Below are 26599 nucleotides of genomic sequence, written 5' to 3'. Positions count from 1 at the left end.
CCTTTAGCCAGCGCCTCCTGCATCAACATGGCAGGAAGGGCCCTTCCTTCAGCAGGGCATTGAGGAGTCCACCCTCCTGTGAGGAGTGGAGACCCCGGGGCCCCCCCAATGGGAGGGGATTTCCACCCACACTTTCCAGCATCCTCCCTGGTGTCCTTCCCTCTCCCTGCATTTGTTACCCGCAGGGGACCACCTGGCCGCAGAGATTCCAGAGGAATGCTGGCCGCTAAGTGCTCGCTGTGCCACTGGGGAGGGAACCAAGTGAGCCCACCTGGACAGGCAGCACGCCCCATTGGACCCCCCTGATAGGGCAGCGTGTGTGGCCGGCCAGCAGGCAGCAACAGCCCCACAGTACGTGGGAATGGCCAGGAGAGGCCTTTCCCAACATCAGCTCTGGAGGGAAGAGTTCACAGAAGTGTTTCCCCCTGAATTATAAAAGCCATGCCTGGGTGAATAAAGCCCTCGGTCAACACCAAAACCCCTGCCCTCGTGACAGTAAAAGAGGCCCCCTGTGATGGCCACGGAGGGAACCCCATTGGAGGGAGATAGCGAAGGGGCCCCATTGTGTCCTTGCAGAGGAAATGAGAAAGGATTTGGAGGAAATGTCTGCTCTGAGATACTGCACCTCAGGGGCAGTGGCGTCTAAGAAAGGCGCGGCCCCTTTCAGATAGGTTCAAGTTTTCCCATCTGGTTTTCAAGGGGGAGAAGGCTCCTGCTCCCCATCTGTCTCAAACCTTCCTTGGCACAGGAAGCCCTCTTGAAATGGGGGAGAAAGGGGAAATAGGCTGTTGCTACTGCAAGACTCAAAATCAACACAGTGGCAAAGCTCAGTGGACACGTAGCCCCTTGCTACTCAAAGTGTGCTCCATGGACCGGCAGCATCACCTTCTCCAGGAGTCCTGTGAGCAATTCAGAACATCAGGCCCCAGGCCAGACCCACTGGATCTGAGCCTGCTTTTCAACAGGACTCTCAGGGGATTCATGCGCCCATCAAAGTTTAAGAAGCATTGGTCTATCCTCCTTATTCTAGAAACAAGGGAACTGAGGCTTGGGGAGGGGAAGAAGATCCATACAGCTCAGGGAGGGTCATTGCCAAGATGGTGCCCTGTGCAAATACAAAGGATGCCGTGGCCCTCGTGGCCCTCATGGCCCCAGCTGGCCCAGAGCCCCCAGGCTGTCCCCAGGGCTCGGACTGGGGCTCTGGGCTGTGCGGCGCCTGGCTCTATCCCTGGTATCCCCCCTCCCCTGCAGTGCCAAGCACACAGATGGGGCACAGCAAGACCCCTGGAGCGGAAGCTGAACTGAGTGGCCTTTCTAGGTCTCCATGACGGAGGCTGGCACATGAAAACCACTGGGAGAGGGCTGGGGAGGGGAGGATGGCAAGGAAAGAAGAGGGGAGGAAGGAAAAGAAGCGTCCAATGCCCGGTGACCCTCGGCAACCGCGACCTGGGTGCAGTATCCATGTGCTCCAATCAGGTGGCTGGTGGGGACATCGAAGTCCTGGCGGACACTAGAAGATAAGAGGAGAAGTGGTATCAGCACACCTTTGCCTGACTCAGGCCTCCAGGCAAACCTCACTAGGTGACCAGGGGCTCCGCTCGGGGTCCAGGCTGAGGCCCGGAATTCTGGACGTGGGCCAACCCAGGGCTCCTTAGCCCACGCTCACTCTGTTCTGGGCTGTGACCTTCACTCTGGCCTCCCTGGGGCCACTACCAACACGCAGGGAGGTGACGGACACGTGAAACAGCAGATAGGCCCCTGCATTTGCAGTCCAGCATCCTGCATTCACAGCCCAACTGCCGCTTACCAGCAAGAGCACTGGGACATCCCCGTCCGTCTCTAGGCCTCAGCCTGCAAGTCTGTTCAATAGGAGCAATGGGAGTCCTATAATAATAGCCGTGCCACCTGGGCACAGACCGTGTGCCAGGCCCTGGACACACACGGTTCCCCAGACAGCAAGAGAAAACCAAGGCTCGGAGCAGCACTGACTTGCCCAGGGCACGGGGCTTTTGGCCTATGGAGTCAATGGAGGACCCCGCGACCCGTCTTGGAGGCCTGTGCTCTCCCAACCCCAGGTCACCACAATGGCTCTACCCTCAGAAGGGAGCCCCCTAGAAGGCATGAGGTGAAAAGCTCCTTGGCCAAAACACATCCCTCAAACCAGAAGGAGCCGATTTCTTAGGGCTGTACAGAGCTGGGGACCAGAAGTCAACATCAGTGTGGCTCTGTTGTTGGGGAGCCTGGCAAAAGGAGGCAAGCCCAGCCCTCCATGAATCTCAACACTCTCTGACAATCTAGAAAGTCCCCCACCAGGACACAACTCCTTTTCCCTACCCTCATGTAAATCCTTCGGGAGACCAAGTGTTCTTGTCGGCCATGGAACCGTGGACAAAGTGAACAGGAAAGGAGCCAGCATCCATGGAATACAGTCCCGCCCCTGGCAGAATAAGGGTTACTGTATTTTATAGACATGGAAAGACTCAGAAGGGCATCACTGGGGGCGACAGGAGGCTGCAGCTCATGCCCAGTGGCCTGGCCTGCCCCCTCTGGCCCCACCCCAAAGAGACCACAGACAGACAACCCAGAGGAAAGGGCTCAGCAATCACGATGTTTGTTTTCCCTTTTAGTGGAAGAGAAGAGAAACCTGGTCTCAATTTTATGCTTTAAATCTAAGATCTGCCATAAGTCCACAAACCTAAAAGACCCTGGTCCCCGTATCCTTCCCAAACAAGTTTAGAAACTCAAGCTCCATGACCTTTGCTGGAGAAATGCTTTCTTGTGGTTTTTAATAACCGTGGACAAATGGGGACGGTCTGTGGTCCACATGGGAAAATGGGCCGCGTTGGCACTGCGGGGACCTGGTGGAGAAGCACGGAGGTCTGGGGGGCCTGGGGAGGGCCTAGGGGGCTCACCCACCAGAGAGAGCCCAGCGGGACTGGGAAGGAGCCGGCTGGGGCATCAAATGGCCCAAGGCAGCGCTCGACTGGCGCTAGCTCGGGCAGAATTGATGGAAACGCTTTCTGCCACACATACGGGCATCTTCTGAAGAGAAGAAAATAACCTCAAAGGAGTCCTGGGTGGACTGATAAGCATCGCTGGTCCCGAGCCAGCCCAAAGCTTTCAGAAGTGGTCCGATCTCCATAATCTCACAGCCTCATGCTCACCCAGTGGGTTTGAGAGCCTGCGTCAGCCGAGAGCGGAGGGACAAGCAAAGAGGACAATGGCAGGAAATGGTAATTGCATCCTTAGGTGCAAACACGATGGGAAGTTCAGGAGTGAGCACAGAGCTTGAAAGGGAGGAACATCTGCGTTTCACATTAGGGCATTCGCCAGACGCCAGGGAGCAGCTTACGGCTTACGAGATTTACAACTTTGGCAAATCTAGATGCCCAGACCTCCCTTTAGGGGAATTCCCTGGAGAGCAGAGTGTGAGGAGTCCTTGAGCAAAGGAAAAACGGCCTCTGCCCTGCCCAGAGAGAGGGCAGTTCAAAGGGCAGGGCCGTAAGCAGGTTGGAGTTCCAGCCCCAGCCAGCCCTGTGGCGGCCATACTCTCCTTTCTGGGCCTCAGTCTCCCCTTTTGTGACATGAGGGCCTTGTACAAGATGCATGGTGTTTGGGGCTGAACTGTGTCACCCCCAAATTTGTATGCTGAAGCCCTGACCCCAGTACCTCAGAATGTGGCTCTGCTCTGAGGGCCTTTCAAGGAGTGATTTAAGTTCCCCGAGCCCATTCGGGTGGCCCTAATCCAACCTGAATGGGTCCCTGCAGGAAGAGGATGGCAGGGATGCGAGCTGGCAGAGGAAAGACCAAGTGAGGCCACAGAAGCAGGCAGCCACCCACAGGCCCAGGAGAGAGGCCTCAGGGGAAACCAACCCTGCCGACACCTTGATCTTGGACTTCCAGCCCCCAGACCTGGCAGTTTCTGCTGTTAAAGCAACTCAGGCTGTGGGTGCTTGTGACGGCTGCCCTCGCAAACACATACCAGGTGGCCTCCCCCGTCTGTTTAGACTCAGAGCTCTTTCTTCAAATGTCATCTTCTAGGCAGAAGCCAGATGGATAAGACATTAAGGCAGAGCTGCTCTGACTGAAGGCATTCCATCCTTTTTCCCTCTTCCAGCTCCTGTAGTCCCTCTGGGGAACCCCCAGGTCTCCAAGGTCATGCAGCATCCTGGGAGCAGGGGCTGAATCAGAGATAGGGTTGCCTGGGCTCTGAGGTCCCCATACTCACTGGGCTTCTGAGCCACCAGCTTTGAGGACTTCCCTGGGACTGACGTCGTTCAGTCCAAAGGGCAGGCTGTCCCTTCCCTGGGCTACTTGGGGACTGGACAATGCTGGGCCCTAAAAAATTTCTGCACAGCCTGGGGCCAGCTACCAGGCTGGGTGACAGGAGCCAGGGGCAGCCTCAGACTGATGAAGCCTGCACCCTGAGACTATTATCCACACAGGGGACCCCTTCAGGGAGCAGGAGTTTGCCCGGATTTTGGATTCTGAGAAACACAGGGTGGGAGGAGCCTGAGCAGACTTGCCATAAGGGAAACTTACAAGGAGTGGCTTGGCCCTTGGCTGTCCTGCCACCACTCCTCCTCCTCAGCATTCTGGGAGCCAAGGGCCAGAACGTGGACCATGGTCGGAGTGACAGCTCGCTACAGAAGTATCCAGGGTTAGAGGAACAGAGACCTCTGCCCAGGATGCCAGCAAGGCCTGCTTCTCCCAGCTGGGCCCCATGGAGAGTTCCCAGAGACCCCACACTGCACCAAGAAACGGAACGAAGAGGATGTGGGGGCTTGGCAGAGACCTTGGGGCTGAGCTGTTTACAGCGGGGAAAACAGATGCCTAGCACATGAACACAAGCAGGCCGGGGCAAGGGACAGGTGTCAGGCCAGACTGAGCACGGGAAGCTGGGCTAGAGCGCCGCTGCTCCCTCCAGTCGCCCCTTGTCACACGCCTCCAAGAAAGACGTTCTGCCACTGAGCAGCATACAGGGCTTGAGCCTTGACTCTGCAGAACCTGGAAGCTCACTTTCAGATCCACCATCCTCTCTGAAGCCTCATGTGGCCAGAAGAGCACGAACCGCCATCTCCATTTCACCAAGGGGGCTACTGAGGCCCAGAAAGGTGAAGGGACGTGTGGTCTTTGTGATCATAGAGTCAGCTGGCCGGCCAGGACAGCGTCCCCAGCGCCAACATCACACAGTGTCCACTGTGGCCTGAAACATGGGATGTTCAGCCTAGCCGGCCAGCCCCCAAGCAGGTCAGGGAGCCCTGAAACTCCACTCCTGGTCCCCACCTCCCTGGCTGGGGCACAGCTTGTTCCTTTACCCTAAGCCTCCCCAACGTCCATCTGAACATGTGAATCTGGGCATCTGGTACAGAAGTTTCTGAATAAGAACAAAGTAGGTCTAAGTGGCCTAGAGACATGGTTCCAGTCCATCGTCAAAGCCATTCACCTAAAATCAATGTCCACGAGGTGGGGTCAGCGGCCAGCTCGGCCTCAGATGGGCTGAATTAACCTCAGGTAAGTCCTTGTCTCTCTCTCTCTCCCAGCCTATGTCTTCATTTAGAAAACCAGAGGACAGGAGCCAGGGGTCTCCGGGGACCTTCTGGGATGTGAACAAGTGTGTCTGGTTTGTGACTCTGATGTTTAAAACATCATGCCTAAAATAGGTGGTAATTAACCCGGGAGGATCTGGCCAGCCACCTCCCCTCCACCTGACCCCAAGGCCCCAGGCCCCAGGAGCACCACCACACCCCGCTCTGGCCGGGCCTCCCTGCTGCTCCCTCCCTTGGGAATTCTACTGACGTTTGAGGACCAATCGGTAGTGAGAAGGGTGGTGGTGGAATAACGAGGAGGACCTGGGCTCCTGGGCAGGGGCCCCTGGATTTGAATCCAGTTCCTGCTACTTACTGGCTGTCCCCCTCTCTGAGGCTGCCTCCCCCCTGCAGTGGGGAGGTGGGACAGTGCCTCCCTCTACTATAGACTGCTGGAAGAGCAAGGTGAACTATATAAAGCGTCTGGCATTTGGTAAATGTCACTTCCTTTTTCCTACGATAACAACAATAATAACAACTACAAACACAATGACCAAGAGGTCACGATTCCCGCAACCTCAACTGCTCGTGTCGCAGCCAAGAACCCAGAATAAATGGAGGCCTGCAAGCGGCTGAAATGGAACTATGAATATCTAAAAAGGACTGGGTAGAGCGGATATGGACTGTTTTCCCAGGAAAGCCTGTAGGGAGTGGGTGATGGGTCAGGACACCTGTGTGGCAGGCCCCTGCTGCCACCTGCCCTGTGTGACCTTCTGCAAATTGCTTTCCATCTCTGAGCCTTCGGGGTGTCATCTCCTGATGGGTATAACAACAGGCACCTCAAAGAGCTATTGCTGTGAGGGCCCCACAAACAGCACAGAGCTCCTCTGTGGAGGGGCTGGCTGTGACTGCCACTCTCCAGGCAGGGGTCGGGACAGGAAGGGGTGAGGTGGGGACCCCAGGAGGGAAGGCAAGGTGCAGGATGGAGAGAAAGGAGCCAGCCTGGAGGAAGGAAAGGGACAGAGAGGTGCCCCAGCCCTTCCCAAGCTGCCTTCCAACTCACTACCCGCTAGACCTCTCCCCACGCGCCGGCACCTTCTTTCCCACTCCTTCCCAACCCTTCCCACATACCCCTCAGAGCCCTGCTAAATGTTGCCTCTTCTATAAAGACACCTCCCTCACCCCAGGACAGATGTGCCCCATCTCTCCTCAGCCGGCCCCTTCCTCAGAGCACCCACCCATGCCAGCCTTCTCCCTCCAGGCAGCAAGGACTTTGACGGCCAGGGGTATGTCGTGTCCCTTGGGCCCCCAGCTCCCAGAACTGGGCTCTTATTTTGCAGATGCACAGCAAACGGGCCCTAAATTATGTAAGCCTGGCCCACACCCACCCCAGAAGAAGCTACAAGGAAGGCCCAGATGGAACAGCCTCCAGAAGCTGAATCCCAGGAGGGGTACGGAGTAAGCCAGAAGGAAGCTTCCCACCCAAGCGACTGAGGTTGGACTGGAACAGAAGATTCTTCTGAAAAGTTAATTGCCTCTCCCTCCTCCCAAGGCCCATCCTCTTTCTTTGGACACCCAAGCCCTTCGAGGAACATGGAAGTCTAGCCCTTGGGTAAGTGGTAAGTGCTAGAGGCACTAAGAGTCAGGAGACCCTCCTAGCTCTGCCCGAGTGTGGCCTGGGCTGAGCTGCCCCCCTCAGCCACAGTGTTCCCGGGTGGACCTGTTGCCCTCAGGCATACCCCACCCTTGTTTCTGAGGAAATCCTGTGGGGGCCTCAGTTAAGGCCCAGATCTGACCCACTCCCAAACTCATACCTGGTCTCCTGTTCCTTGATAAATTCCAAGCTCCCAGTTCCTGACTAGACAGCCCACTCCTTTCCCCGTCAGAGTGGTCCGCCTCTGTGGGTTCTGCCTGCCTTCTGGGCCCTCTGTGTTCACATGCCCCATGATGGGGGCAGCCTAAGCCTGGCCACCATGAGGTATCACAAATGGGGTCACGGCTGCCAGCAGGCTGAGGGGCACTGGAGAAAGGGCTTCCTTAGGGCGCCTGGTGGCTTGGTTGGTTAAGTGTCTGGCTCTGGCTCAGGTCGTGATCCCGGGATCCTGGGATGGAGCCCCATGTTGGGCTCCCTGCTCAGTGGGGAGTCAGCTTCTTCCTCTCCCTCTGCCTTTCTCTTTCTGAAATAAATAAAATCTTAAAAAAAAAAAAAAGCAGGGGGGCTTCCTCTCCACAGGTCTCACCGAAGCCCACCATGCAGCAGGGCCCTCCTGAGAACACAGCTGTGATGGAGGAAAGAAGCATGACGGGACAGAAGGAGGGATGCCATGTCCCAAAGACACTGCCTGGTTCCTGGATCCAGCCGCTCCTAAAGCCCTGGGCTTTGATACGAATCAATTAATACTGCTGTTTTCTGCTTACACTGGCTAGGATTCAAGTTTCTGTCACTTGCCTCTGTATCACCAACACTCACGGTTGGCTTTCTCTCAGGGCTATTTCCACAAAGAACTAAACAGTGCTGTTATTTTTCCTCTCCTGGAGAAAGTTACCGAGAGAGCCACAAAGCCACCCCGGTGTGGGTACTGCCCCTCACGCTCAGGGCCCGGCTTGTGATCTTCAGAAATTACTTCAGCAGATGACAAACTACTGCCTATTTTGGACTTTCAAGATTGCTTTTGGATGGCCCACAATGCCACTGCCCTGAGTGCCATGGGTGTGAGGCCTGAAAAAGGTCTCTTCACAAGCTGTTCCCCCACCAGCTGGGCCTCAGCCACTTAGTGGGCATCTCCGGAGCCCCTCCTTGTGCCAGGCCCCAAATCACTGCTGGCTTCCCAGGGGACTGTGCAGGTCTGGCTCTGAGCTGGCCCCCAACCCTGGGGCCCCAAGCATCTTTGGGACTTGTGAGAGCCTGCTGGGGAAAGTTCTAGGCCATGTGGTTTGGAAAGCAGTGGAGCTAGGTAAGCATGAAAGCCCGTATGAGATTTACCATAAGCAACTCAAGATCTTAGGCAGGAAAATAGATGGCTGGAAATCAAGTGGAAAAAAATAGAGGATTTGCAGTCAGCCCCGGTAAACAAAACTCAAAGGCCAGCTTCACTACTGTTCTTCCGGCCTCTGAGGGCAAAGTGGCCAGGCTGGGCCGGGCTGTGTTCACATCTTCCCTTGGCACCCTCACCCTGGCTCCCCCCAGAGCTGGGAACAGCCGACGGACAGGAGGCATGGACTTGGGTGCAAGGCTTGCCCCTGGGCCTCAGGCAGGAGTCTGAGAGCCCTTGCTCAGAGGGAGGGATGGCCAGGCCCTCAGACACACATACACACTCACACAATCAAGTCACCTTCCCACAATCTCAAAGGTCACCACCAACAGCCACATCATCTCACACACCGTCCTGAAGCGTCACGGATCCCTCACCCATGCACACACCTCCGCGAGCGTACCCATACGTGCTGTACTTATAAAGAGCTGGGTTGGGGGGGGGGTAGATTCTGAGCCCTCCACTGCATGGCCCATGATTGGAGAAACTGCTCTCTTTGAGCTACCAGGACATGTTTTCAACTGCCCAAAGTAGTAACAGATTGCCCTGAAATGGCATCAAAGGCTTTGGCGAGGCTGAATCTGAACTCCAGAGCAGGAAGGCCCTCGGGGTTCGTCCGGTCGTACGGCTGGTAAGCTATGTATGCAGGGCTGGGCCTTCTCCAAACAGGGTTCTCCTGGGGCCAGGCTGGGAGATGGGGAGGGACATGCAGGGGTCTCTGCCTCCCCCCGCCCCCACACCAGTCCTGCCACATCTGCTTTTTACAGTGAGCTTTGGAATACGGTTTATTTAGAAAAAAAAGTCAGATTCACTACGGTTTAAGCAGCAGTTTAAGTTTGCCTCCCTCCTCTTAGAGGTAAAGGACCTAAGGCATAGGCTGTGCTGGCAGAGCAGAGATGGGGACCCAGGTATCCGAAAGCCGCATCCCAGCCAATGAGTGGGATGCTCTGGTGTGACAGGTCACCCACGGGGGCCATCCTGGGCAAGCCTATTAGCTCAGCCTGACAAATGGAGCCTGTGCTGGATGGCCTCTGCCCCCAGGGCCCCTTTGCAAGCTGCCAGCCCCTGTGGCAGGCCAGGAGGAAGTGGCCTTTCACCATCCCAGGACTGTTACCCCTGCCAAGGGAATCGCAGCAAAGTCACCTCCAGGTCTGGCATCCGTCCTGAGATGGGAGACCGGAGGCTCTGGAGAGCTGAGGGAAGCACCTCTGGAGTGTGCGATGGGCACAGAGGAGGTGTAGGCGGTTCCAAGGGCTCCCCTTCTAAGCCATAGAACAGCTCCTTTGGAGGAGCCCTGGAAATGCCAGGAAGTCTAACGTGTTATTGTAAATAATGTCAGCGTGAATCTCTCACGGCATCCGGGCACCATTTCAATGGATCATTCTCCTCGACATGGTTCTGTCTCTCCCCTCATGCTGCCACCCCTTTCAGGAGTCCCCCAGACCACAGGGAGGAGTGACTGGCTCCACTCCATGTCGCCCCAGCAGCCCTGGGCCCAAAGCCTGTCCCATGCTCCACCAGAAGCCTTCAGTCTGTCTAGAAGTGGTTTTGAACTTGAACAAACAAGACAGGGTGAGTGTCTTTCTCAAGCCCATCTTTGGGTGGCACTCTTCCCAGGGCAGGGACTGGTTCTCCCACCTCCCGCTCTCTTGCACCCTCCAAGAAACAGTGCACAGCCCCCTAGGAGACCCCTGGGCTGCTGAGGACATGCCTGCTGGGGTAAGCACCCGCCACCAGGGGACCCATCCCCTCTTGTGGGACACCGCTGTAGCCATGTCTCTACCACCAGGCACCAAGCTGAGCATGAGGGCAAGACACAACAGGATGGGACACAAGGTGCCTCTGAGCACAGCTGGGACAGGGTCGGACCAGCAGCGGCCATCACCTAAAACGTGTTACCCACTGGAAGCCTAGCCAAGCCCTCGACCTACAAATCTTCATTCACTCTTGTAAAGCAGGAATTATCATCCCGCTTTCACAGAGCTGGAAACTCGGGCTTAAAGGAGTAGAAACTCAGACCTGAAACCAAGTGGCAAACCTAGTCTGGGGCCTGGCTGTCTGGGCTGAGCTGCGTGAGCCCAGGGCCAGCCTGGTTTCTTCATCTGAGAGACAGGAGGCTGGTAGGCATCACCAGTGCCACCTAACAGGGTTGAGTGGGGACAAGGCAAATTTCTGGTGTAAGAGCTGCAGCATCAGACCGGGTTCGAAGGAAGCTTGCCGGGTGCTGCTTATTCCCGTTCCTACTGCTGACGAGAGTGTCCTCCGTGTTGCTTTCTTAGAAGGCAAGGGGAGGCCCAGGAGTAAGATGAGCCCAACTGGTACCCTGCTGGGTCCAGTGCTAAAGCAGGGCTCAGTGTCGGTCCTTCTGGAAGGCATGGGATGGGCTGGCCAAAGCTATCCCTGGGGGCTCTGACACATTGGCCTCCAGGACCCAGGAAGGTCCTCAGGAGCCCTGAGCAGGAGGGAGATCATCTTGGTGCACTCTCACTCCTCTGTCCTGAGAACAAGGGGAATGAGGTGACACCAGCCAGATCTCTTGGTGAGTCCATGTGCTTGTGTCTCTCTATGTAGGTCTGTATGTATACCTTGGTGTGTCTGTGCACTTATATGTGTAGGTCTGCCTTCGTGTGCATGTGTGTGTCTGCGTGTCTGTGTCTGTACATCTGTGTCTCTGTATGTGTGTATCTGTATGCCTGTGTGTCTGTGTGTGTGCCTGTGTATCTATCTGCATATCTGTGTATATTGTACCTGTGTATCTGTGTGTCTGTGTGTGTGTGTGTGTGTGTCTGTACTTCTGTGTGTGTGTAGTGAGGGGAGGACGGTGGCAGGGCTAAGACCTCAGGCCTATTAGCATGAGGCTGTGCAGGCCCAGTAGGGCAGCCTTCCCCCGATAGATGCCCCACGTGTACCACACCCTGGGCAGGGAATGACCCTTGCCTGTCTTGGTTGGATGGGGCAGGGAGGGGACAGAAGCAGCCCAAGTCCTTCAGCTCTGGACAACATGGAAAGTAGCCTGGATATGGGGCTGAAGGCCCCTGTGGACAGAGAGGGCCGCCAGAGCTGCTCCCTATGGGGGCACACATGTAAACAGTTCCCGGGCTGGTGAGTGGGACCTGCCGTAGCTACCCCGGTGACCGCCAGAACAGAGACACTCTGGTCAGAGTCCTAGACCCCCAGAGCCAGAGGGTCTCTTGTACAGATGGGGAAACAGGCCCGGGAGATCACATAGCCAGATGTCACCAAGCCTGGCCCTTCTGAGAGCCTAGCTTCCTCTCTGTAGCCCAGGGGTCTCACCCACACACCCAGAAATCCCCAACCAACCTGGGCCGCCAGGGATTAGCAAACCCAGGCCTGGGGAGAAGGCAGTGCGGCTTACGGTCTCCATGCACGTGAGCCCAGGCCAGGAATGAATCATAGCATTATGGCAGGATTAGAAGAAAAATGCCATTAGAAAATCTGTGCATGCACCGCATTTAATAAGGTCAGTAGCAGCAAGCAGCAGGCAGGCTGGTGGCACGAGGCCACAGAGCCCCGTCGTCCTCCTCCCACCCGAGCCGGAGCCTGCAGGGGATGGGACAGGCCCTGGCTAGGCCCAGCCATGGGGAGCAATTGTCTCCTCCTGCTGGGGCCTCCCCAGCCTGGGCACCACACAGCGATTCCTTCTGACTCCCCACTCCTCAGGGCCTACCTGCTTGGGGTTGTTCCCAAATCATCCCCCACAGCAAGCACCCCCCCCCCAAAGTGAAAATTCATTCCCCAGATTCCCCCATGCCCTCTGGAGTCTGTGCTCTATTTGGAAAGGGAAGGAGTAATCAATTGTACTTTATAAAACCGTTAATGAGCTGTTAAGCTACTACCCTCCCTGGTGACATAATGCCCAGGTGACAAAAAGGGAGAAGAAGCCTAGAAAGCCCATGGAGGATGAGTGTGATGGAGAAAGTCCAGCTCTCAGGCAGCTTGGGAGGCTGCCTTTGATAAAAATGCATGTCATTGAAGTCGTTTTGCTTCCAAGGCCCCTGGGCACCCACCTACCTGTTGTCCTTGGGGTTGGCCCTAGACACAAGCGTTGCAGCTCTCCAACTGCCCTGGCCTACACCACTCCCCCACTCTGCCACTTACTTCACCCTCTCAACCACACTCACTACACGCCCACTGTGCACCAAGCATGGCCCTGGGCTCTGCCTGGGGCAGCAGTGAACCAGACAGATAAGCCCAGCCCAGGAATCGAGGGAGGAAGACACTCACAGCTCCGTGGACCTGGACAGGATGGCAGACAGCGTGAGGAGGATGCATCCGTAGGGACCCACTTCGAACTGGGAAGAAGAGAAAGCAGTGAGCACCCACCGGGGCTGCACCCTCTTCCCTCTCATCTCCTCGGTGGGGAAGGCAAGCACACCCAGGGAGCAGCCTGAACCGGAGCCAGCTGCCGCCAGCCTGGTCCCAGAGGTTGCCAGGGGGCTCCACAGCAGGCCCCCTCGCTGATGGGAAGCACACCAGCCCAGGTGACAATGGGACTGGACACAGAGTCCATCAAGGAGCACGCCCATAATGTCCGAGTCCTGGACCCTTGTTATACAGCAGCTGGGCCAGCCTCCCTTGCCCTGCAGGTATCTTACGGGCACCGTCACACTGAAAACTGTCACAGGCTGGTGTGACAGTACTGTTAACACTGCCCTCTGCCCCAGAAGGAAACAGGCTCAGACACTGAGCACCTGGCCTGAGGTCACACCACTGGTAAGTGGTCTGCTGGGATGCCAGCAGGCTCCATCGGATTCCAAATCCCTTAGACATGCACTGCATTAAGAGCAACAGAGAGCAGGTGGGGGACAGAGTCAGGGTCAGGAGGGGTGAGTGAGGGGAGCCGTGCAAGTGCAAGGATAGATCCCATCTGCCAAACATTTTTGGTATTTCATTCATTGTGGATTTTTTGGATTAATTCTGCTATGAAAATATTATTTTTGCTGATTACTGAGGATTTTGGTACCCCCTTGAATTCTGCACCCAAGGAGAGCACCTTATTCATCTCCCCCCAGTCCCAACTCTGGTTTAGAGCCCACCACCCGGAGCCCGTCTGCATGGGTTTCAATCCTGGTTGTGCCACTCCTAGCTAGGTGAGCACAGAGACCTTCCCTAACTTCCCTGTGCCCCAGTCTTCTCATCTGTAAAATGGGGATGATGATAATGGGCCCAACTTTCATGAGGTTGTTGTGAAGAGTCAGTGAGATAACCCCTGTAAAGCATGTAGCACAGGGCCTGACCCCCAGGGGAGCCATGGGTACAATGCCAGCTCTGCATGGCCCTTTGTCCAGTGGGCCCAGAAGGCCACAGCCTCCGGGACAGGCTAGGTCACTCAGGCTCCCTAGACAAATGTCAGCCCTCCCCGCTGCCATTCAGTGTCATCCCACCTTATCCCCATCTGTGATCTGGGATGGCAGATGCTGCCTGACTAGAGTCAGCGTTCCTTATGTGTGGTCCGTTTTTTTTTTTTTTTTTGTGGACTTGGAACCAGACCTAAAGAAGCTTGTTTTCCTGAAACGGTAAGAATGATATAATTTATCATATTTCCATTTTGCCTGGGTTGCCAGGAAGCTCCAAGCCAGACATGGTCCTCGTCTGTGGTAATTATTTTGACTCAAGCTTCTGATAAAATTATCTTTTCTTTCCTTCAAAACATAGTCTTTATTTTCACACCGTAATTTGATTAGTCATTCAAAAAAAATTTTCTGTGTGAACTTTCATGCCAAGAGGATGCTTCCTGCTGATGCTATGTTTGTGAACAAGGTGGACATGGATCTCCTTCATGGGAAGTAACTCAGGGAAGAAAGAACAAGAAACACCTACAAAAGAGCGGGGGAGGGGCTCTACTCTGACAGGAAAAGCAAGGTGTTCTGGAAACACACAGAGAGGGCATTTGAGCAGACTTAGGGTTTAGGGAAGAAAGGAATGTAAAGGAAGGCTTTCTGGAGAAAGTGATATCTCAACCCAAAGGACAAGAAAGAATCACAAGAGAAGGAAATGCTGTTCCAGATAAGATGAAAAGCACATGCAAAGGCCCAGAGAGGCAAGAGGGGGCAGGTTTACTATGGTTGGACCACAGAAGAGCCCTGAAGACATCATTTTTATAGAATTAACTTCTTATTTTTATAAATTTATCAATAACAGAATCTTTTGGGGGACTAAAAATGGAATAAATGGGGGCGCCTGGGTGGCTCAGTGGGTTAAGCTGCTGCCTTCGGCTCAGGTCATGATCTCAGGGTCCTGGGATCGAGCCCCACGTCGGGCTCTCTGCTCAGCAGGGAGCCTGCTTCCTCCTCTCTCTCTGCCTGCCTCTCTGCCTGCTTGTGATCTCTCTCTGTCAAATAAATAAATAAAATCTTTAAAAAAAAAAGGAATAAATGAATCAACAACTATCTTAAATCAACTTCATCATTATTCTCTGATCTCAGGCCAGTCACTTCGCTTCTGTTGCCCTCAGTTTCCCCATTTGCACAACGAGGATGACAAATCCCATCCTTGCATTTTCCCTTGAGTTCTGGTGCACATTCTATAAGACCAAGTCTGTGGAAGTGTTCTGGTCATTGCAAAGAGTCCTGCTGATATCCTTGCCCAGGGGAACAAGGGGGCCTGGGAGGACCAGAACTCTTGTCGCAGCTCTCCTGCAGACTTCCATGTTGCCTTGGGGAGTGACAGAGCTCTCGGTCTCCATTTCCCTGCCACCTAACTGCTGCCATGGACTCGCACGTTGTCTTGGGGGAGCCACAGAGCTTTCTCTGTCTGTTCCCCTCTGCCATGCGTGCTGCTGTAGGACCGGCATGAAGCAGGGAACACAGGAGCCCGTTGCATGCCCTCCGTCTGTGTAAACGCAGAGGACTACTGCTACTACACAGGCCAGCACTGTCCACAGCCCTTGGGACTCCCTCAAGGATAGCTTCCCAGGAGCCGTGCACAAGCCCCTCTGTGTAGACTGGTTAGTGAAATGACGGAGTGAGTGGGGAGAAAGGATGCTGCCTGGGGCTACTGGCCCCTGCTGAACACGACTGAATGGCACCAATATTCCATTTTGTTAAAAAAAAAATTATTAAAATTATCTCATCAAACTCAAGCTGCCAAGACATGGGAGGCCGCAGGGCAAGGTGCCTGCACGGGAAGGAGAGCTCCCCAGACAGGCAGTTGGGCTGGAAACCGCCGTGAGGGTCGGGGGGAAAGTGTCTGGTACAGCCTGGGAAGAAGGAGCTATTCTCTAGCCCAGCTCAGGCCCTGGAGGGACCAAAGCCTACCCTGGAACCTCAGCTGGAGGCAGGGGCGGGGGCCTCACCAGCTCGCAGGGCGGGGGTGGGGGTGGCCAGACATCCCGGCCAGAGGGCAGACGGCAACGAAAACATGACAAGGACGCGATTTGTTTTGGGCCGAGATGGTTCAGTGTCCGCTTCCAGGCCTGGCACAAGGCGCCCCTCTTAAGCCCAGGCCATGAAAAATGAATTCGGTGAGGGTAATGCTGAGGCAGCTCAACGGCTTCCAGCAAAAACAAAATTAGACACTGGGGGAAAACACTACCTTCCGGGGGAGGAGGGCCAAAGACTGACCGCAGGCACATGGTTCCCTGCTTTGGGTCCCGAGGAATGACAGGAAGAGGGCGACCCCTCTCCCAGTCCCGGCCCCACTCTCTGAACTGCTTCCACAGTCGCTGTCTTGCTTGGGCTTCACCGAAACCCTGGGGTATGGACCAAGGGAGGAGGGAGGCCCTGTTTCTGAGATGAGGATGTAGAAAGCCTTGGTGCAGAGGCATCCCCCCAGCCAGGGCCATCCATGCATGGTGACAGACCCTTGGAGCCTGTGAGCAATTGCCCCAGGGCTCTCCTTTGCCCCCTAGAAGCCTCCCAGGGAGCCTTCCTCTCCCAGGTGCGACCACAGGTACCAGGGGCCTGCCGCCCTGGTCCAAACACACACACGGAGGCCATCGGCCCTGCTGAGCTCTCAGGCGCACCGCTGCATTCTCACAGTGCTCTGAGTGCAGGGAAGAGTAGGGTCCGAGGCCATCGGCCCTGCTGAGCTCCCAGGCGTACCGCTGCATTCATGCTCTCAGTGCGGGGAGTTAGGTCCGAGGCCATCGGCCCTGCTGAGCTCCCAGGCGCACCGCTGCATTCATGCTCTCAGTGTGGGGGAGTAGGGTCCGAGGCCATCGGCCCACCTGCTGCTTAATTTAGAAACGTTCTCTTCCGTGCATTTGAGTTTCTTCTTCAGAAACCTCTATTGGACAATAAAGAGCTGGAAGTACCTGCTAACCGCGCCATCTTCCATTTCCCAGGCGAGGCAACCGAGGCCCCAGTGCTGCGCCTGAGGCCCCATGGGGCTGAGTTAGAAGCCAGAGGAGGCCCCGGACCCCTGCTCCAGGCCCCCTACAGCATCTCTGGATGAGCCCACCGGGTTACGCCCATGAAGAACCAAAGGGAGCCAGGGATGGAGCAAGTGACAGCCAGCTGAGGCCAGGACCCCGCCCATGTCAGAGCCCCTCCCTCGCACCTCCCAGAAAGGCCAGACAGAACAGTCTGTGCCAAAAGGCGGCGTCCTAAGCTGAGGACATGGGCCTGGCTCTTGGGGCTGAATTACCCCTAGCCAATAGCTCTGGGGCAGAAAATCGGGGGTGAATAAGCGCCTTAGTGACTGCACCCCTGCCTCCCAGGGGTCTCCAAGCAGGCCCCGGTGCCTTTGGGGAACAGGAGGAAAGTATTCTGACAGGAGTGTCTAGATTGGTCCCTTATCTGGCAAGTTCTCCCACCCTCCTGGCTGACCAGCAAATCCCCCGTCGCCTTCTCTGGAGCCTAAAAGAGCTGGTCCCACAGCTCAGGAGACTGAAGGAAAGGCAGAGAAGTGGCACGGAGCATTTGCTTGCACACTGGAGAAGGGCTCAATGCTTGGTTTCCTTCTATCCTGACACACAGACATTAGAAAATGAGACCCCTAGGGGCACCTGGGTGGCTCAGTGGGTTAAGCCTCTGCCTTCAGCTCAGGTCATGATCCCAGGGTCCTGGGATCGAGCCCCGCATCGGGCTCTCTGCTCAGCAGGGAGCCTGTTTCCTCCTGTCTTTCTGCCTGCCTCTCTGCCCACTTGTGATATCTCTCTGTCAAATAAATAAAATCTCAAAAAAAAAAAAAAAAAAGAAAAGAAAATGAGACCCTGTGATTGGGGACCTCAGAGGTCATCTCTCGGCCTTGGCTCAGGCAGCACCCTGCCTCTGCAGTGTGTCCCCCTCATTTCCACGTGTCCACAGCTAACCAGTCTCAAGGGGGCCTAGAATAATAACAATGGTGATCATAACATCAACAACAGAAGTTAAAATCAGTGACAACATTGAGCCTAGTGCACTAGTTCCAAGTACTGTTATTATCAGCCCCATTTTACAGATGAGGAAACTGAGGCATGGGGGCTAAAGAAGTTGCCCCAGGTTACAGAGCTGGTATGTAAGGGGTGAAACCTAGATTCAAACCCAGGTGGAAGGCTCCAGAGATCATGTCCTTTACCATGGAGACTTCAACTCTCCCTCCTCCACAAGCCAGCCAGGCTACAGCCCTTCTCTGAACCCCCACAGTACTCTGTGCTGTTCAGGCCCTGAACACGTCCCACCCCATCTCACAGCAAGCAATGGGGGCACAGATCCCCTCCAGCAGACAGGGTGCTGGAGGACCCAGTCAGCCACCCAGGGCACCAAACAAGGTCCTGTACCCAGCAGGGTCCCCATCAAAGAAAGCAGACGGCTTAACAACACACCCCGCCCCGCCCCCCACAAATAAACCATCATCCATACCTGATGGATGCTTTGTTGGAGAAAAGTCACCAACTCCTCATAGCAGGTCAAACCGTGCAGCGTGAGCTGAGGAGACACAAATGCATGGCGTGAGCTGCCCAAGCCCCACAGACAGTTCCGGGTCCTGCCCTGGCTTTGGTAGCTACAAGACCCCAAGTGGGAATGTCCCTGCGGTCACAGTGGTATCCTGGAGAATCAGGGCAATGAGGCATCCCCATGCCTGCATGCGACTCAAAAGGCGGACAGGGCCCAGCTGGGGTCTCCAGGTCAAGTCCGCCCTGCCAGCTACACCAGGCCTATGGAGCCCAGGAATGGAGACACTGGGGAGCTCAAGCTTGGCTGCACCCCTGCGGGCCAGTCACAGATATCTGAGAAGCACCTGGGGGCGCAGGGGGTTTGGGGCAGGCATCCCATCCAACTGACCACTGCCGGACCCACTCTGAGCCCAGCAGGCAGTGTCCTGAGTTCAGTGGGAAGCCGTGGGTCTCAGTCTCCTTTGCTTTCTCAGGCAACTCAGGAAAAAACCACTTGTAGACAAAACACCCAAGCAGGTAAGGCCCCTATTTAGGATCCCAGGGCCACATGTGCCCAAACTTAGGTCAAAGGAAACAAACCAGGTCCAACAAAAGTCCTCTGTGAAGAGGGGGTGCGTCTGTGGAAAATGTCACGGTGTCTGTATCCTCATGTCTCCTATTTCTTTCCCTTACTTGGTCATACCAGGTCTGGTTTCATGGCTGGTGCTCTGTTCCCCACTCTCTAACTCCCCCTCCATCTCCATGCCACCCTCCGCCCTCTCACAACCCCGGCGAGGGTGCCGAGGGGACACAGAGGGACAGAGACAGCTGTGGTTTGGCCAGAAGGCATCAGGCATGGCCTGCTCGTCTCTGTACAGTCTCCCCAAGGGCAGTTCTGGCGAGAGTCCCCCTACCCAGCGCCCGACGCCCACCCCAATCCCAGGTTGGAGGATCCACTAGTCTGGGCTGCAGGGAGGGCTGGCCCGTCCCCAGCTGAGGGAGGATTTACTTATATATGAAAGGAGACTGTCCCCAAACAAAGCCAAAGGTTGCGTGATAATTTTCCAGAAAGCCGTACTGTTTCTAAGACTCCATCTGCTTTGTATTTCCCTGTTGGACTGAACTGCTGTGTTCCCGAAGCCCTAAAAAGGAAAGGGAGATGCATGAATCCTCTGTGTGGAAAGAAGACGTGCCCTTGAGCCAGGGGGAAACCACATGTGCCATTAACTGAGGACAAATCAGAAGGGGGCTCCGGAGGAAAGAACAGGACCAAGGGTTTCTCATTTCTCCCCCGCTTAGAATTCACCCACTGGGGTGGGCCCAGAGGATGCTGCGAGTGGGGGTGGGAAAAGGAATGGAAAAAAGATGGCAGAAGGAGAGCTCAGGGTAACCAAACCCACGTCCTGGCACTAGCGAGCCTGCCTCTCACCCACAACCGACAGACTTCCAGACGGAGGAATGCTGACTTGCCCTTCGCTTTCAGGGCCCTGAGGAATTCCAGCCTCCAGCCTAAGGCTCCCCACCCTGACCCCATCAGCGTCTGTTTACACCATACATGCCCAGTGAGGCAGGCACGAGAAGCGGGGTTTGGGTGTGGGGCCCGCGGGACCATTAGCCTGCCGCGTAGGCTGAGAGCAGCTGCTGCCTCTCTCGGGCCTTCTGTCTGCTTATCTGTCAAATGGAGGGAAACAGAATTTTTGCCCCATTTGCTTTCAGGGCTGCCATGCAGATCCTAAGGGCCGGGATTAATGCGTAGTAACGTATTTGCTGGAACACAGGTAACGAGGATAAGCACTCCATGGGAACAGTAACAATAGTACCCAACACCGACACTTTAGTATGTGCCGACATGGTCCTAAGTCCTTCACGTTTATCATTACTTACGGTTTACTTATATGGACAAATGATTTAAATGGATAGATAATATCATCATTTATTGTACATAATTTACTTATAGTGACTCATTTAATTCTCACAGTCACTCTACCAGATAATCCTCACTTATCTGGTATTTTCCAGATGAGTAAACATGAAGCACAGAGAGGTTGAGTCAACTGCCCAAGATCACACAGCTAATAAACATAGCTAATAAACAATAGCCTCTGGAGCCCCTTCTCTTAAGCACTATGCTCTACTGACCATTCTACCCCAGCAGAGTGTAGTCTTTGGCCCCAAAAGGCACCCCTTTTACTAAAGCTTAGCCATGGGCCTGGGATGAAGTGATGCCTCCACTCGGAAGGGCTGGACTGAAGAGCTGGCAAACCACCCACGTGGATTACATAGATGGCGTCCTCCACCTGCAGTCACATAGAGGCGGCAGGGGACATCTCTTCCTCCAAGGAACGGGGTTCCAAGCGACAAAGGGAAAGGGAGCATGCTTTGGGGACCAAGAGAGAGGTAGGAAGCAGAGGCGACTGGTTCCTGAGAGGTCTGTGGTTTTCTCAGATGGGATGTGTCTCCCAAGTTTCCCCAGGGAGGAAGGCCAGGCAGACATGGTCCCCCTCCCCCAGGTAGAAAGGAAACTGGAGCTGCATGGAGTCCCCTCCAGGCCTCTCTATGTGCGGGGAGGCCTCCCTGGGCTCATGCTGGCTGGCGTCCGGGAGGACACACAGACAAGCTGGGTGGGCAGACGATTCCAAGGGCAGGAAAGCACACAGCCGGCTTGCCTGCAGCTGGGCCACTGCATGAGTGCAGCGCCGTGCACAGCCCTGGGAAGCACTCACAGTGTGACCACGGCTCTTTCCCGGCCCCCGGCCCGCCACACGATGTCCGCAATGGCCAGGGCAAGGCAGTGACTCCTGCGGGCATTGGAAGGCTGCAGCTGCCTGAGGAGGAAAAGGAGAGTATGTTTATGTCTATGGGGACACAAGCCACAAGGGATGAGGCAGATGGCCCATTCTTTCCTCTGCCACGCAGAGAGGGCTCTGCAGCCCAGGGACTCCATCCAGCAGGACCTTCTCCGATGAGAGCCAAGGAAGAACCCTGATGGAGAGGCCCTGGGTGGGGCTGGAGGAGAAGCAGGTCAAGGAACTGGCCCCGGGCAAGCAGAGGGAATCCTGGAGGCTTTGCAGGGCCGTAAGCGCTAACAGAGCCCAGGAGGCCATGCTGAATGTGCTCGGGAGCTCCTGCCACCCCAAGGAAAGTGAGCCATCCCAGCCAAATGTCTGGTACCGCCCTGACCCAGCCTTGGCCACTCCCAGCAACCAGGCCCCTGGAGACAGCGGCTGGACAAGCAGGTGCCCTTAACTCCCACCAGCCACAGGAAATGATGGGAAAGCACCCTGCCTTGCTGGTTACTTAGATATAGGTTGTGGGATGCGGGAGAGGGAGGATCCAGGGTGATCTCTAAGGGTTTTAGTGGGTGCACAGTGGGGCTACCCACTGAAATGAGAAACACAGAGCAGAGAGGAGGACTGGGGGAGCAACTGGAGGTACAGGCGGGACCCTCTAGCTGAAGCTATCCGACACATGGAAAGCCCAGGAGAACAATGGGGCTGAGGACAGGGTTATGCCCCACCAGCATGTGAGGAGCCCTTGGCCCTCTGGGGGTTGAGATTTCCCAAATGGGGTTTGAGGAAGGGCAGAGGTGGCAGCCAAGGATGAAACCCCGTAGGACTCTGGTATACCAGGGACACAGAGGAAGGCAGGAAGGGGCATGGCAGTAGGGAGATGGTGCTATTACATAATCCTAGGAGCAAATGAACTTTGAGCAAAACAGGCAGTCAGCAATGGCAAAAACAGCAGAGAGATGCGTTATGATAAAAATGGTAACACAGAAGCCCTGGTGCATGAAATGAGCAACAGGCTAGAACAGGCAACAGCCTGCTAGAGATGCTCCCTTCAGTTTCACCTTTCCGGGGCTCCGAAAGCTGTAGTTCTTGTCCACTGCTGCAGTCTGAACTTTTTCTATGTTCTTAGGAAAATTAAACTCTTACAAAAGCAGTCTGAGTGTTAGAATCTTCCTAGCCATGATGCCATGAGGAAGACCCTGCTGGGGCTCAAAGGAATACATGGCAAGGGGTGGGGGTGGGGATTTTATGTTTTTAGTGGCCCATTAACAACTGAGCTCCATGCTGAGCTGTGCAGGGGAGAAAGAAAACTGGAGAAATGGGGACCAGGAGACCAGGGACACAGGTCATTCCCCAGTGCCTAAGACACACAGCCAGTGGTCTGTATCCAGGCTGACCAGTGCCCTTAAAATGGGAGGTAAATGGCAGAGCCATCCCTCAGTTTCCCCTTCCATAAACTGGAGACGACACTAGTACCTCCCCCGTAGCATTGGGAGCTTTAAACAAGGTGATGTGTGTATGGGCTGTGGTCACAGGATGAATGATCAATAATGGATACCTATCACTATTGTTTTTATGGAAACATCACGTCCCCATGTTGGCTGTGGTGACAGGAAGGTGAACTCCAACCATCTGGTGTGAAAGTGACAGCAAGCCCCTGACACCAGGTCATCCTTCAAACATAATGAGACAAACAGCAAGTCCTCAACCACTTGAAAAATGAAATGGCAGCCTGCCTGCTACTTGTGCAGCTTCTGGAAGCCCGCCATGCTCCCCGAGGAAATGGTTACCACACCATCACTAAACTGGGCAGCCTGGGCTGTGGGGAGATCACTGGTCAGGGTCACCATCAACTATGAAAACAAAGGTGAGGAAATGTTGTGCTGGGTTTCCGGAGAAGTGATGCCAAGGACAGAGAGGGGCCTTCAAAGCAGGGCTTGTCAGACAAAGGAGAAAGGATTGGACATTTATCCCCTTGGATTCAGAACCTATGAAAGTTGACTTCATCATCCCCACAGCTCCTGTTTCCTGCCCTGCCCCCACCCAGGTGACCGTCACATCCTGTCAAACACATCTCCTTGCCCATCCCCTTCCTGCCCCCTGCCCGGGACCGGTATGCCCTGCTCCCCAGCTGAGTTGTTCCAGCCAGGGCTTGACCAGCATTTCTACTCCGTCTTGTGGGTTCTTCCTACAACACAGGGGTGACCAGGGTACTCCCCAATTAGAACCCTTGCTGTGGCCAGGAGTTGTGCAAACTTGTGTCTGGACTGTAATCTCTGCCTAGAACATCTATGCTGGGAAACCTGCAGACATGGACCTAAGAGGTCACCTTTCACACAGCCACTGTGTTCTACGCTAAGCAAGTCATGTGTCTTACTGAAATCTTCCCAGTGTAGCCACAAATAAGATCTGAAAAGCCGACATATACTGAGTACCTATCATGGGCCAGGCACTGTTAGAAATACTTCACATGTATTATTTCGTTAGCCATTAAAGCTACCCTAGAAAGGCGGCAGTATTGTTGCTTTTAAATGGGGAAACTGAGGCACAGAGCCTAAGAGATTCACCCAAGGTCACACAGTAAAGTTAGAAAAATTAAAACAGCATTGAGGGAGGAAGGAGGACTTAGGGAACTGGAACCAACTGTCTGGAGCTCTTGGCTGTAGGACCCAGCAACCCTCTGTCCTCAAGCCTGTCTCTTGGGCACCGTCCAACACTATTAAGAGACCTGGCTCTTCGGTCCGGCCCGTGTCTTTCTGATCTCACAGACTGGTTAGAGACCCTTTGAACCTCTGCATTTCTACACATAGTCCTCCTTCTTTTCACTGGCTTCCATTTAGAAAAACTTCCAGCATCTCCATCCTTCCCTGGGCCCCAGTTTGCCATCTTTCCGGAAGACACAATGGAAAAGTGTAGCAGTCGGGGCTGCGTTTGGTTCCTGGCTCCCAGGCTTTGGGGAAGCCCCTTGCCCTCACTGGCCTTCGCCTTCCCACACAGATGTGGACACTGGCCCACGTGCCCCCAAGCATCATTCCAGCATTGTCCTTTCTGCCATTTCACTGGCCGCAGGGTAGACAGGGCTGTCCTTGCAGACGAGGAGAGGAAGGGGGCGCTAGGGTGAGTCACCCAGAGTCCAGCCTCACCAAGCAACTCCCTGCTTTCACCTACAGAACCTCAATGACAAGGGTGGCTCCTGTGTTGCCTTCATCGGAGGTCTGTGGCTCTTCTAGGCCTGCAGGGGAGTAAGACTCGTTGTCCCTTCCCAAAGCCACCAGCACAACCCCTCTTCGTGGGGAAAAACATGGAGTCTTGATGCCTGGTTCTGTCTTCCCTGACGGAGGAGAGGCCAGCTGCCGGCCTGACGGAGTGGGTCCTGATGAAGCCAGACAGGCCCACAGAAAAAAACACCCTCCTGGCCAAGAGGCCTTTATTTCAGCATGACTTCCCAGGAGGGCACAGTCAATCCCCCACACTGCTTTCACAGAATCGCTCCCCATCGGTGGTGGGCAGAAGGCGTGAGGAGGGGCCCCACCGCCAGCCCCAGTGTGGAAAGGCCCACAGGTCCTTCAGGAGCCCCCATGGGGCCCAGAGTTGGGCAGCAGCAAATGCTGCGTGGCGTGGGGCGCCAGGCCACCATGGTGTTCCTGAAGAGGAAAGGGGAGTCACCTGACTTTTTTTTTTTTTTAATTGGGTCATTTCTGAAATCCTGGAATTTCAGAGTCAAAAGGAAGTACTAAAGCCTCGAACCCAGCTCAGCACACAGTGCCCAGGCAGAAAGGTCAACGGCCCGCCCAGCAGTATTCAAATTGTATGAATAAATCAATGGGCACAAAGAGGGGCTCCTACGGAGCTGTCACCCTTTGCTCACAAGAGCTGTTTGCTGTATTACCCTTCGTACTTCTGTATGGAGTTCTTCCAAATTAGGGGATGGCGTGGGGGTGGGGGGCGGGTTGTGCCCTGGAAGGCCCCTGTAAAACACAAGAGCCGCACCTTGGTCACTGAGAGTCCGTCTGGGGATCCGGCACTCGAGTGTTTTAGACATACACCAGCAGCCTCGTGGGCCCAGGCCCTCCTGACCTCTCTGGCTCTCCTGTTGCTCAGAGTCTCCTCTGGGGCACAGCTGAATGGAATGGCAAACAGAGCTCCACTGCAGATGCCAGGAGTGACCCTGAGTGAGCACCATGCCTCTCTGAGCCTCGGTTTTCCCACATGGTCCCACCCGCTTGCACAGCCCTTGATGACTTATGAAGGACTGTGTTTGCCTTTCCTTGTTGAGACTAACTTAGGCAAGACAGAGATTCCCCAGTGGAAAAGGTGAGGCTCAGCAACCCGGGTCTCCAGACCCAGCACTGCAAGACCTCACCACCACCAAGCAGCAAAGCAGCAACCCAGACTCAGTGCTCCCTTCCTTCCTCTGCTGCCAACCCTGGGCAACAGCCCCTTGCTCCCCTGGGCTTTGTTTGACCCAAGTCCTAGCTTGAAGCCAGAAGTCTCTCCTCCCAGCCCCAATTGTTCTCCAGCCCCTGAGACAGGCTGTAACCTCAGCAAACCCAGCCCCAAGGCAGGGGAAGTGGGAGAAAGAAACACGGGACTCTCTCTCTCTCTCTCTTCCTCTCTCTCTCTCTCTCTCTCTCTCTCTCTCTGTGTGTGTGTGTGTGTGTGTGTGTGTAGGCATCTGGTGCTCGTTGCCTGTAGCCCATCACCACTGAGACCTCCCCCAGCTTGTCCCCCTCTGAGCTACCTCTTCCCTAGCCCCTGCCAGAGCCCCAGTGGATGGAAGCAAAAAGCCTGCCCACTCAGCCTGTGTGGAGGAGCCCTGGTAGAGAGGGGCAGGACTTACAAGGAACACCCATAGTTGTGGGGCTCCCAAGAAAACTGAGGTAACTCTTCTGAGGCATGAATCCTTCCATGCTTCCAGGAGGAGTGGGTCCTGGCCAGCAGGGCAAGTTCCCTGTTTACTCCACACGGACCTCTTCTGGCTGAGCCAGGCAGCCAGACTTGGGCTCCTTCCCACCTGGCACACCCCTACATATACCCCCCCAAGCAGCTCCTTCTTCCCCCTTCTCCCTCTGCCTACCCACCACTGCCCCTAGGACCCAGCTCAGACCCAGCAGCCAGCCACCAAGGGCCTTCAATCTAGGCTGGTCCTGACTTGTCTCTCAGAGTCCTAGCTGATGGGCAGCCCATGGGAGCCAAGGCTGCATTCCCTCCCCCTCCTTCCCAGCAAAGACCTAATGGAACTCTCCATCTAGTCGGTGCTTAAATAGACATCTGTCAGTGTAAACTGGGGCCTGAGGCCACACTGGCCAGCGGTTGGCTCACAGATGGTGGGAGGTGGAGAGGACCTCACTTCCCACTGCTGACTGCTGACTGCTGACCTGGTGTTCTTTCTACCCAGAGCCTGAGTTGCACCCCCAACCAGGATGGCTTTCT

The 26599-nt window shown here is 55.2% G+C and overlaps 1 protein-coding gene across 3 annotated transcripts in view; it reads right to left on the bottom strand.

The window, feature by feature from the left end:
* The window catches only part of MINDY4 (MINDY lysine 48 deubiquitinase 4), a 103391-nt gene that overhangs the window by 18910 nt on the left and 57882 nt on the right, over positions 1-26599 (bottom strand). For all 3 annotated transcript variants that reach the window (XM_047694421.1, XM_047694420.1, XM_047694419.1), the window contains exons 10-14: positions 21101-21202; positions 19456-19519; positions 18364-18429; positions 12806-12873; positions 1447-1510 (exon numbers count right to left, since the gene is read on the bottom strand). In XM_047694421.1, the coding sequence (XP_047550377.1) occupies positions 1447-1510; positions 12806-12873; positions 18364-18429; positions 19456-19519; positions 21101-21202 (364 nt within the window). The remainder of the gene's footprint in view (positions 1-1446; positions 1511-12805; positions 12874-18363; positions 18430-19455; positions 19520-21100; positions 21203-26599) is intronic.

The sequence above is a fragment of the Lutra lutra genome, chromosome 11 (assembly GCF_902655055.1).
Source record: "Lutra lutra chromosome 11, mLutLut1.2, whole genome shotgun sequence".
Classification (NCBI taxonomy): Eukaryota; Metazoa; Chordata; class Mammalia; order Carnivora; family Mustelidae; genus Lutra; species Lutra lutra.
This window is presented reverse-complemented; position numbering and strand designations above follow the sequence as displayed.